Source organism: Myotis davidii, unplaced genomic scaffold (assembly GCF_000327345.1).
Source record: "Myotis davidii unplaced genomic scaffold, ASM32734v1 scaffold1097, whole genome shotgun sequence".
In the NCBI taxonomy this organism is placed as follows: Eukaryota; Metazoa; Chordata; class Mammalia; order Chiroptera; family Vespertilionidae; genus Myotis; species Myotis davidii.
In genome coordinates, this window is record NW_006288117.1 from 29,186 (window position 1) to 41,464 (window position 12,279).

At 51.3% G+C, this 12,279-nt stretch overlaps 2 protein-coding genes and 1 pseudogene across 2 annotated transcripts in view; all 3 read right to left on the reverse strand.

Annotated features, from left to right (window-relative positions):
- LOC102763587 (leukocyte immunoglobulin-like receptor subfamily A member 6) overlaps positions 1-1,400 on the reverse strand; it is a 7,926-nt gene extending 6,526 nt beyond the window's left edge. The window contains exon 1 of the mRNA XM_015561450.1: positions 1,038-1,400. Within this exon, the coding sequence (XP_015416936.1) occupies positions 1,038-1,299 (262 nt within the window). The 5' untranslated portion in view covers positions 1,300-1,400. The remainder of the gene's footprint in view (positions 1-1,037) is intronic.
- A 159-nt stretch (positions 1,401-1,559) lies between these two features.
- LOC102763874 (leukocyte immunoglobulin-like receptor subfamily A member 5) lies at positions 1,560-2,657 on the reverse strand. Its single transcript, XM_015561444.1, has 4 exons — positions 2,627-2,657; positions 2,174-2,461; positions 1,847-2,028; positions 1,560-1,646 (listed from the first exon to the last, which is right to left on the reverse strand). Exons 1-4 carry the CDS (start codon positions 2,652-2,654, stop codon positions 1,560-1,562), a joined length of 585 nt encoding a protein of 194 aa, XP_015416930.1. The 5' UTR covers positions 2,655-2,657.
- A 5,370-nt stretch (positions 2,658-8,027) lies between these two features.
- The window catches only part of LOC102764150, an 11,536-nt pseudogene continuing 7,284 nt past the window's right edge, over positions 8,028-12,279 (reverse strand).

Genomic DNA, 12,279 nt, shown 5'->3' on the forward strand with positions numbered 1-12,279 from the left:
GAGGCCCAGTGTGTGAAATCACACGAGATCCAGAACCCGCCAGCGGAACCCCAGACCCGCCTCGCCGCAAGACCCATCAATGCACCTCCTGTGTATTACGGCCACTGGCCTTTTATAATGTAGATCGGTTTCAGAGAGGAAAGGAGAGGGACAGAGTGGTGGAAACATCAATCATGAGAAAGAAGATATGATCAGCTGCCTCACGCATGCCCCATACCTGGGAATTGAGCTGGCAACCTGGGCATGCAACCTCACCTGCAATTTAACTGCGACCTCCTGGTTCATAGGGTCAGCTGGGTGGGCTGCCCAACTTGTTCTGACCTGAGAGTCACTAGGCCTCTCTCTGAGGACCCTCCTCTCTGTCTGGCTCCGTTTCTCTGAGTCTCCCAACTCCCCTCCCACACCCTGTCTCTCTCTGTCTCTCCCCCTCCCTGGGGCCCTTCACTTTCTTTCTGGCCTCACCACCTGAGACCCTCAGCAGGGGCCTATGCAGAGTCTGGGTCCCTGAGTGAACCCACTGGCTCCTCACCTGCCACCAGGATGTCTAGAGGGTTGGGGGAGGGGTTACTGGGTCAAACACTCAAAGAAAAGTTTGTTCCTACTCTAGCATATGTACCCGCCTCCTTGTCAGCCTTTCTGAGTGTCAAGAGTAAATGGGCCTGACAGAGCCCAGCCTAAGCTCTGGTGGACGTTCCATCCCCATTCTTTGGACAGAGCAAATCTGTCATAGCCAACATCAGAGAGACACTGGAGGGTCAGGCTCTGTCCAGAGGCCATGACGGAGTTCTGCTGGCTCAGGAGGGAGGGCTTCCCAGACTCACCTGGGGAGACCAGACAAGAATTACTGGGGCTGCTCCTCCCATAAAACCCTGCTCCTGGCCTAGCCTCCCGGTCTCACTGTCTCTGTGTCTCTTGCCCAGGAGCCCTTGTGATGTCCCGACCTCACCCTCTCACATGGGGATCAACTCAAAGTAATGACCCTAATAACATCTCAGTTTGGAGCCAGAATCAATGGAAGGGATAATAATGTGACTTACCTGAGACCAGGAGCTCCAGGGGGTCACTGGGTTGTGAGCACACGTGGGGCTTGTCCCTGAAACAGCCATAGCATCTGAACGTCCACCTGTGGCTGGAGTTCACTGGGCCCACAGTGAACAGGGCCTGGTACTGCCCACTGAGGTGTGTCTGTGAGTTCAGGGACCAGGAGAGCCTGTGATCTCCTTCCTTAGTCAGAATGAACCTGCCAAATCCCTGCCATGAGCCACACTTGAGGGTCACGTTCCCTCCTGAGGTCATCATAGGGCTGGGCTGGGCTGAGAGGGTGGGTCTGCTGTAGGATCCTAGGAAAGGAAGAGGCAGTGTGTTACATGGGCTAAGACCTCCCTAACTTCCCCCTGGGCTGGTCTGAGGGAGTGACAGCAGGTAAGGAGAGGGGCTGAATGACCTGTAGCACCTGTAGGTGCCTCCGTGGACTGAGGTCACAAGGCTCATGGAGAACTCTGCCTGGAACTGCCCAGCTCCGTGCATTGATCTATGACACAGGGGATATCGGCTGCCCCCTACTTGGACAGAAGGAAAGTGTCCCTCAGGCTCTGTGACTGACAAAGCAGGATCACGTTCTCTCCTGAGGCCATCCTGGGGCCTGGCTGCAAGGAGAGGGAGGGTCTGTCAGGCAGGTGTCCTAGAGAGAGGGAGGGAGGGTGAGGGCTGCCTGCCCACCTTGTTGTGACCTGAGGGTCACCAGGCCACTCTCTGAGGACCCTCCTCTCTGTCTGTTTCTGTATCTCTGAGTCTCCCCCCCCCCCGCCACCCCTTGTCTCTCTCTGTTTCTCTCCCTCCCTGGGGCCTGCACTGTCATTCCACTGAGGTGTGTCTGTGAGTTCAGGGACCAGGAGAGCCTGTGATCTCCTTCCTTAGTCAGAATGAACCTGCCAAATCCCTGCCATGAGCCACACTTGAGGGTCACGTTCCCTCCTGAGGTCATCATAGGGCTGGGCTGGGCTGAGAGGGTGGGTCTGCTGTAGGATCCTAGGAAAGGAAGAGGCAGTGTGTTACATGGGCTAAGACCTCCCTAACTTCCCCCTGGGCTGGTCTGTGAGAGGGGGACACCCTGAGAGCAGAACCCCTCCCTGAGGGGAGAGTCTGAGGCTGGGACCCCTGAGTGTCCTCTCACCTATCGTCACCACCAGCTCCAGGGGGTCACTGCGCTCTGACCAGCCAGCAGGGCTGCGATAGTAACAGCGATATCTCCCAACACCATTCTCTGCCAGGCTTGTGATGCTGAACCTGCCTTTGCCCATTTGATGCAGTGGATTTGCTCCGCACCCGGGAAATGTGCTTCCATCTTTCTCAAAACAGAACTCCTTGGCCTCCGAGGTCCCCTGACACCAGATGGTCACGGTGCTCCCCCAGGGCATCACAGAGGCTGGCTCAGCCCAGAGGGTGGGTTTGAGGAGGGTCCCTGGAAAGAAACCAGAGGCTGCATTTCCAAGACCTTCCCCACCTTCATTTCCTAGCTTAGTGCTAGAACCTCCTCTTAAATCACCTCAACCCAGCACCTCTGTGCTCCCTCCTGAGCCCCAGGGGTGAAGTAAGAGGAGAAACATGGAGCCTGGGGAGGACTCACCTGCCTGCATGTGGATCCGCTGGCCCATACTCAGACCTGGAAGAGAATGTCAGTGAGAGATTTGTACCCGGATGGCTGAGCTAATTCCCTTCCCATTAGAACCCCGTCCACTCTAGCTGCCTGAACCTGAGGTTCCCTATGAACAAGAGGATGCAGCCGCCCCTCCTTCTCCCCATCCCCATGTCCACAACTGACCGAGGCAGAGAAGAACGGAGAGGATGGACGCCATGGCATCTGCTCTGAGGGCTCCTGCTCTGCAGATGGAGGAAGCCTGAGCCTGCAGAACAGAGTCTCACAGGATGTGACCAGTTAAAGGCTGTTGCAACCCTTCGGGGTTACCACACCCCACAGCAAGGAGTCAGCCCCGCCTTGGGCCTGGCACTGCATCTCCCCAGAATGAGGGCTCACCGGGCGTCCAGGTTTCAGGAGGCTGGTCAGCAGTGTCTGAGGTCTCACCTGAGCCTCAGGGTCTCATGTGTCTGCTGGGCTGACTCCTGCTCAGGGAGGGCGGGACCCAGGTTCTGGTCCTGACTCAGCCCCTGAGAGTCTGGCTCTGAACAGCCCAATGGGACACCCGACCACTGCTCTTGAGGGAGCTCATTTATAAAAGACTCTGCCAGCAGATTCCCAGTGGCCTAGCATTTCCTTGACTCACCCTGGTTCAAGGGTCCTGGTAGGTTCCCATCCCTGCCCACCCTTTGTGTTTCCTGCCTTCTTCATGTTCATTATTGAGTGTAAGTATTGGTACCACCCTGTGGTTTGATGCATATTTATTTCTTCAATGACTTATAAAGCTCAGCACCTTTTATTTAAAAATTTGCTTTGTTACTCCTCACCTGAGGATATTATTTCCAATTATTTAGAGAGGATGGAAGGGAGAGAGGGAAGGAGAGAACGAGAGAGAAACATCGATGTGAGAGACATGTCAATAGGTTGCACCCCACATGAGGGCCATGGTCAAACCTGCAACCAATGCTATCCGTGGTCTCATTTTGGCATCGCAAATATCTATCGTCTTCACTGTCTCGCTGGTGTCTATAAGGAACAGAAGTTCTTCATCTTAGTGGATCCACTGTGTCCATGTCCCCTCTGAGTTCATGTTCTTGTGTCCACATTGCAGGAAAATGAGTCTCCCACAAACTAGTGATATAATTCCCCCCTTTTATTTTCGCAAAAGAAAAAGAAATTGGTTTATTTTTCATGTTTGGATCCGTCGCCCATCTGACATTGATTATTGTAAATGGTGTAAGGCAGGTAAGATGTTCACTGTGTCCCGCAGACTCATCCACTGGCCCAGCACCACCTGATGGAAAGGCCATGACCTCCCTGCAGCCCAGCAAAGGTCTCTCATGATCCAGGTGACTCCACGCGAGGGGTCTGACCTGGAGTCTTCCTTCTGCTCTTTTGGACAAGGCATGTCTGCTTTTCAATTTCTCAAAACAGCAACATCTCCATCTGCATTGAATGGCTGGTTTCGTTTCCTCCATATCTCAGACAAGAAAAATTCTCATCATCTTTGTGGGGGAGGCTTTTGTTTTCCTGAGAAGTCAAGGGAGGAAGTAGCCTGCTCAATAGTCCTTCAGCCACTCAGATGGTAGCACAACTGATATTTAATGTGTCTCTGTGTGCTATGCCTTGGAACAGGAATCCCATGAATGTTATTGTCTGAATCCTGATGAGTCTCCACAGTTTGAAGAAGAAAGTGACACATGACCTCAAAGGTGCTCTGAAGCGTCAGAAATGACTCAAATGATTGGCCACCAGGACATGGAGACTTCCCGCTGCTCACAGACAAAGAGTCAAGTGGAACCTGTGTGAGACATAGGACCTACGTACCAGGGCCTGGAGGAGAAGCTGAACTGCCCTGTGGGAGCAGATGCATCTTGTACAGCCCCCAGGCTCCTCCCTCCTCCACCCCTGGGCTCACTGCTCTGAGAGCCCCTTGTTGTCCTCTGTCACCAAGGCAGGGAGGGAAGTCACCTTCACACCCTCATGGCAGCGGTCATGTCCATCACCTTCCTGAGCTCTGAGCTCCACACCCTCACTCCTTCTCCAGTTCACCCTCCACATCTGCCCTGGCCACTCCCTTTCAGAAGCTGTTTATGCGTAAACCCTTCCATGGTCCTCACTGTCTTCAGGGTGAGTCCAGGCTCTTCCTTCTGAACTCAAGGCTGATCATGATCATCCAGATGTGACCCTCCCACCTCAGCTCTCACCTCTGCTTCCCTCAGACAGATGGCTATAGCTGCCCATGAACACACACACACGCACAGACACACACACTATCGCCATACATTCTCACACACATATATACTCACACTCATACACCTGGATACTTACACACACATAAGCATACTATTTAACCACTCTTAGATACATACACTCACACATACACACTCACATTCATATACGCTCACACACACTCATGTCTACATACTGTTACACACATACACTCATACACACATATCCACTCTCATTACTAGTCACACAACTCTCACAGACATAAATGATCACAAACATACATACTCAGACACTCACACACATATACATTCACACACATGTACACAGTCACACTAAAACACCAGAACACATATACTCTCAAACACTACACACTCACACATACACACCTACTAACACATATATAGGCCCATTGAAACACACACACTACATACACTCACACCCAAAACACACAAATACACCTTCACACACACACACACAACTCTCAAACATTCACATATATATTCATACAGCCCACACATATATAGACTCACCCACACTCACACACACAAATTTATGCAAACACTTATACTCTCACACATATGCTCACACACATAAACACACACAAACACACATGGCTTTTCCTTTTTTCATTTCATAGGTTTGATGTGTAGTATTTACATTATCATTTAATCTAAAAAATTCACTTCTGTTTTGTTTCACACATTGATTATTGCCAAATCTGTTGATTTATTTCCAAAATGTAAGGAATACATTTTGGAAATAAATGTATGCTTTTTTGGTCTAGGAGGTTAGGAGAGGAGGGAACTCTGTTTAGATGGGCTCAGAGTGCCCTGTGAGGGGCCACGATGTGGTCCTAACCCAGGTTGTGTGTTGTGGGAGGGGAGGAGGTTCTCGGGATGAGTTAGGTTGAAGGAGGCATTGGCCTCACTCGGGCTGGAGAGTGTAGCTCAGCCTGATCAGCAATGGCACGAACTACTGGGTGGAGATTCCTGAATGTGGCTGGAGTCAGGGGTACCTGTGGACAGGCTTTGTGCAGGGGATGGTCGGTGACAGGTATGTTTGGGGCCATGAGAATGAAACATCTGAGCCAAGACTGAGGGTGTGGAGGAGGCCAGAAGGCGGCTGATGGGTCACACAAACGAGCTGTCCTGGGGCTTCACCTGAGCTTGTCTGTAGGGAGAACTGGGTCACAGGAAGGAGAACCGAGAGCCAGAATGCTGGGATTGATTCAGTGTGTGAGAGAGAAAGGGGAGAATGGAGGGCTCGTCCTCTCTCCACCACGACTGCCTGCAGGAGCTAATGAGGCTTTGCCAAGGTTGCTGACCCCAAGAGGAGCAGGAGGCCTGGGGGATGTTACAAAACTGTCAACTCACCCACAGAGGCAACCAGCACTGCCCTCCAGGCCTGGGTGTGTGCTGCTGCTTCTCCCTATCACTTCCTCTCTCTGACTTCCCTGTCTCTGTGAGCAGAGCTCCTGCTCTCCATCCCTCTCCGTCAAACCTTCAGAGTCCTTTCTGCCTCCTCACTGCCTCTTGTCCCCCAGACTGTACCTCTTTGTCTAATGCTGTTAATTCCACCTCCATGCTTTGGGTAGAAGAGTGCGTTGGAGACAATTCCCACGTTGTAATCTAAGACCTGGAGACACGTTTATTGACCCTCTATTTTGAGCCAGTCTCTTCTCCTCTTCCTCTTTGCGTGTTGGGCAAAATTGTGAAACCCCACTTCTGAGGCTTGTTATGAGGATCAGCAGTGCCTGAGTCATGAAGAACACCAATTGGTTGTTAATTTCTTTCTTTTTTAAAAAAGTATATTTTTATTGATTTCAGAAAGGAAGGGAGAGGGAGAGAGAAATAGAAACATCAATGATAAGAGAGAATCATTGATCGGGTGCCTCCTGCAAGCCCCACACTGGGGATGGAATCCACAACCCAGGCATGTGCTCTGACCAGGAATAGAACCATGACTTCCTGGTTTAGAGGTCCACACTCAACCACTGAGCCACAACTGCCAGAAATCTGCTGTCATTTTCAGACCTGATGAAGGCATGTGCATGGGAGGCATGTGGTGGGAAGGGCTGTTTGGAAGTCGCAAGTGTATCCCCCAAGCCTACAAGGTGAATCAGAAGCTGTAGTGCATCCTTGGTTGAATGGCAGATGAGCGCAGACAAAAGGATGCAGGGATGGTGGGTCTCATTTTGGAACTGAGACTCAGCCCCAGTCAGGAGTGAAGGTGGAAATTTCATGAGTAGGTTGGTCCCTAAGCACTAAGGCACTTAGGGCACCTCTGACCTGGTGGGAGTCCTGCTCCCATAAAACTCCACGGACACAAGTGGGGCAACCTCCAAGGTATAAGGGAGCTAAAGGGAACCACGCATGTTTCACTTGTATTTCTTTTTATTGAAGCAACAGACGCATAACATATAAGTAACCTTTTGAAATATGAAATTCAGTAGAATGCAGGAAATGCACAATGTCTCAATGACAATATCTATCTTGTTCACGAAAGTTTTAAATTTCCCCCCACCAAAAAAACCCAAATGAACAAACAAAAAAATAACAACAACAAACAGTCCACCTCCCAGCTGTCCTCCTGGTCAACTCCAGACAAACCAATCTGATTTCTGTTTCTATGGGTTTCCTTCTCCTGGACATTTTGCATAAATGGAATCACACAAAACCTGATTCCCTTTTGTGTCCCCATTGTGTCCCTGAGCTGCATTATTATGATGTTTTCCCACTATGGACCAGGTACCTGTCCTTTGTTCTTTATGATTTAAACTAATCACAAGGTGGTGAAGATACCTCATTTTGTTGGGATGGATGTGACCCAGCATGAAGGGGTGTATAGATGTGAATCCGAACCAGCCTTGTGGGACCGACCCTCACATCACAGGGTGAGAAGAGAAGAGCAGTGGAGGAGAGTCAGCGAGGACAGGGAGGGAGGGAGGGAGAGCACCCAGGTGGGTGGAGGAGGCGTCCTCTACAGGGACATGGCCCACATTCTCCTACGCCTAAACCTCACCTACCACCTCTATTTCCCTGGACATTCTCAACAGACAGATACCCCAACTATGGTCCCCACTTTCCTTCAGCAACTCCTGGGATCCTCAGATGGGCTCCACGGCTCCCCCACTCTGAACGGTGCGTTCTTCCCTCTGTGTTCACATGGTGGCTGCATCAAGGGTCCTTATGGGATTGTTTCGAGCCTCAAATAGCAGCACCCCGAGGACCACCAGGATCAAGCCAGCCACGGCCATCCGGATGAGATTCTCCACTGTGTAGTCTTGGGGATGGAAAAATAAGAATTGTGGGTAAAGAAGTCTCAGATGTCAGGGCAGACTCAAATCTCTAGGATTTTGAGGTTCAACCTGGGCTCCCACCTCCCCTTGACATTAGTGCCCCTCTCATGTCTGAACTCAGCACCTGCTCTGAGTCACCTTGATCAGAGTTAGCTGTGCCCAAGAACTGAGGATGAGTAAGAAATGGTCTCAATTCAGAAATAACTAAGAGCTTTGTGTTCTGTGTTCAGCGTGTGGATCAAGACCCCATGAGCTTATTCCCCTTCAGCTGAGAGATCCCATGTTCTCAACAGCTGGGGACCCAGGGTCCATGGAGGAGGGGTTTGGTGTCAGGGGCTCCTGAATCTCAGGAGCATATGGGTGAAAGTCTTGGCTAAGTTTCCTTCACCCCACCCCGCCCAGGCCCCTCCTCTCATGGGTCTGCTATGTTCATCTTCACCAGAAGTTGTTCGTCTATTGATTATTTTATTAACTGACTTTATTTTACAATAACAAATACCTACAGTGGTAGATATATTTCCCAAATGAAAAATATGGGTATGTAAATGCTAATCATGTGACTTTGTTTTTTAACTCAAAAGACAACTAAGGTCAAAACCAAGGAAGTCCACATTTCTGGTTCAAATTTAAATCACTGAGAAAATCCCCCTAATTTAAATATTTATTGAGCACCAGAAGTAGGAAATTAGGTCAATCTCTTACCCCATTTTTATATAAATCCCATGATGTAAACAGAAATTATGGATTGTTCCTCATTACAGTGGTCCATGCATTAACTCTAAATGTCAGCTCCACAATTCAGAAAATGCACATGGATGATCCGCATCACTCAATTGGGTCAACATCCAAGTGCGTGACGCTAAGAAGTCTCTGTAATATGTGTCATGTGGTTAAAAGTCAGAGAAAGGATAATTATGAGGAGATGTGTGTCTGTCAGGAAAAGAGAGCATTCCTAGTAAACCTTAATGAAACAGAAGAATGGATTGGAACAAAGCGGCCAATAGTGCTTTCAATATAAAATGTAGAATTCTTAATGGGATTGCCATGACATAAGGTTGGGTGTGAATTAAGCTGTTTTCCAAAGGGAAACTCTGGGACATTTTAATCCCTCATTTCATTGTATTAGGTGTGGAGTGAGAAAAATAGGTATGCAATTGGGAATAAAGAAGTGACATTTCCTTGGCCTGGTGGGGATTATAATTTTATCAGCATGTTGGGGGGATCAACTGAAAAACAGTCCACAGGGAGAGAGTCTTTAGGAGGCTAACAGGTCGTGAGATAACTATGCCCAAACCAAGAGCTTTCCTATGTGCACTTACTACCATTTAGAAAATCTACAGGAATCAAACCGCTTACTGACAGATTACAATGTTAGGTGTGCAATTCTCTAAGTGGGCTGTGCATTTCCTGACGTTTACAAATAGCTGTCACATGCTTCTAAGGTTCATGCATAAACCTCATTTGAAAATGTGTGTGATAAGAAGACTTTATATAAACAAGTAGTTCTCCATAAGAAAAGTCTGCTATTAATCTACTCCCGTTGAAAAGAGGAATATAATGTTTATATTTCAAACTGGACCCAATATATTGAAAGTTAAATTGTGAGTTTATAGACTGAAGTATTGCGTGAAATACTGAGCAGAGGTGAATGCACAGAGTCTGGACAGGGGGCCTCAGGTCCCCTTGCACCCTGCATGGTCCCACTTGTGTCTCAGGTGAGCACTGAGGGCCTGGAGGCCTCCAGGGAGCACAGGGCCTTTGCAGAGTGGTGCCCACAGGTGGGAACACTTCTCACTACAGCAGTGTCCAGTGGGGACAGCACCATCACCCACAGCAGGTCCCACTTTGGCTAGAGCAGCCACCTGTGCTGCTCTGAGAAGCTCAGGGCCCCAACCTGTGTGGGTGAGGGCTTCCACCCAAGGGGCTCTGGAAATGAGCAGCTGAGGGAGGGTCCCCTGTCCTCTCTGCACCTCTGCCGACCTCTCCTCCCCATCAGCCCAACCATTTTCCCTGTGCTACAAGCCAGGTCTGGCCCCAAAGGCTGCCAACCTGACCTGCTCTCTTGGAAATGAGCATCTGAGGGAGGGTCCCCTGTCCTCTCTGCATCTCTCCCGACCTCTCCTCCCCATCAGCCCAGCCATCTTCCCTGTGCTACAAGCCAGGCCTGGCCCCAAAGGCTGCCAACCTGACCTGCTCTCCATCTCCCACTCCACACACTCTCCACCCAGGTTAGGGACCGGGCGCCAGGCGAACTATGCAGGGCTGCTGGCCTTTAGTGGAAAACCCCACAGATTCTGTGTGGAACCAGGAGGAGCTGAGAAACTAGGTGGGAGTTTCCAAATCTTTGGTGTCTCCATAACATGGTGGCTCCTCTTGCTAAGCTGAGCCCCCAGGCCTGGTGGATAATCAGTGGACCTGGCCCCTGACTCCCTCAGCTTTTCAATCCCTACAAGGTCACTGTGACTCGGAGCAGCAGGACAGGCCCAGAGAGGCTGTACCCGGAGCAGGTCTACGACAAGCCAGGTACCAGGTGCCCCAGGAAGTCAGAAATGAAATCGCCCCTGCAGGTCATGTCAGGCAGCCCCTTGTTCAGAGGGAAAGGGTTCTGAGTTCACCTCCCAGGAGAGCTGAGTCCACACTCACTCAGCCCCATTTCCTGGGGTCCAGCCAGTGGATGTCCCCCTGGGAGCAGTGATGCTCTGGACTGAGGTGGAGCCACCAGAAGTTAGGTGGGGGGGCTCTGTCTGGTTACTTTAGTCAAATCACACTTCCTCTTAGCATCACCTGGAGTACTGCTGCCTCGCTCCTCCTTCAGGCCAGGCTCTCCCAGGGGAGGGAGGTTGTCCCTGTGTCCACCCTTTCAGGAGGTGACCCTCCTGTGAAGAACCACCCAGTGCTCCCACTACTTCCATCACATCTCAGACGTTGCTAGTGACAGAGACAGAGATGACCTTAGAGACCAGAGAGGACAGAAACAGGGCTGCTCACCTGGGACAAGGAGCTCCAGGGGCTCACTGGGGAGTGACAGCAGGTAGGGGGAGGTGCTGTGTGAGCTGTAGCACCTGTAGGTGCCCCTGTGGGCTGAGGTCACAGGACCCATGGAGAAGTCTGCCTGGTACTTCCCAGCTCGGTGCTCTGATCTCAGATGCAGGGGGGGATTGGCGGCCCCCTCCTTGGACAGAAGGAACATGTCCCTCGGGCTCTGTGACTGACACAGCAGGGTCACGTTCTCTCCTGAGGCCACTCTGGGGCTTGGCTGCACCGAGAGGGAGGGTGTGTCAGGCAGGTGTCCTGGAGAGAGAGAGAGAGGGAGGGTGAGGGCTGCCTGCCCACCTTGTTATGACCTGGGAGTCACCAGGCCTCTCTCTGAGGACCCTCCTCTCTGTCTGTCTCTGTTTCTCTGAGTCTCCCCTCTCCCCTCCCACCCACTGTCTCTCTCTGTCTCTCTCCCTCCATGGGGCCTGCACTTTCATTCTGGCCTCACCCCCTGAGACCCCAGCAGGGCCTGTGCAGAGTCTGGGTCCCTGAGTGAACCCACTGGATCCTCACCTGCCACCAGGATGTCCAGGGGCGTCACTGGGGGCCGACCACTCAGAGGAGAGATTGTATCCACCATAGCATCTGTACCGGCCCCCATGGGAGCCATTGGTAATATCCAGGGGAAAGTGGGCCTGAAAGAGCCCAGCCTGGGGCTGCAGGACAAGGCTCTGGGGGAGGTCCCGTCCCTTCTCCTTGGACAGAGTGAATCTGTCATAGCTGACATCAGAGCGACACTGGAGGGTCAGGCTCTGTCCAGAGGCCATGATGGGGCCCTGCTGGCTCAGGAGGGAGGGCTTCCCAGACTCACCTGGGGAGACCTGACAGGAATTACAGGGGCTGCTCCTCCCATAAACCCCCTTCTCCTGGCCCGGCTCCCTGGTCTCACTGTCTCTGTCTGTGTCTTTACACCAGGGTCACCTGTATACCCTTCACACTCTCACATGGGGCTCCTGTCACAACAAAGATGCCAATAATGTATCTGGTCCCTCAATCCATGGATGAGACAATAATGTGACTCACCTGAGATCAGGAGCTGCAGGTGCTCACTGGGGTGTGACCACACCTGGGCGCTGTC

Excerpts from the sequence above, each read along its gene's own strand:
- LOC102763874 (XM_015561444.1), bottom strand. The coding sequence starts at position 2,654 with ATGGGCCAGCGGATCCACATGCAGGCAG. Across the intron at positions 2,462-2,626 it reads GCGGATCCACATGCAGGCAG|GGACCCTCCTCAAACCCACC; the intron begins GTGAGTCCTCCC and ends GTTTCTTTCCAG. Across the intron at positions 1,647-1,846 it reads TCAGTGGAATGACAGTGCAG|CCAGGCCCCAGGATGGCCTC; the intron begins GCCCCAGGGAGG and ends CTCTCCTTGCAG.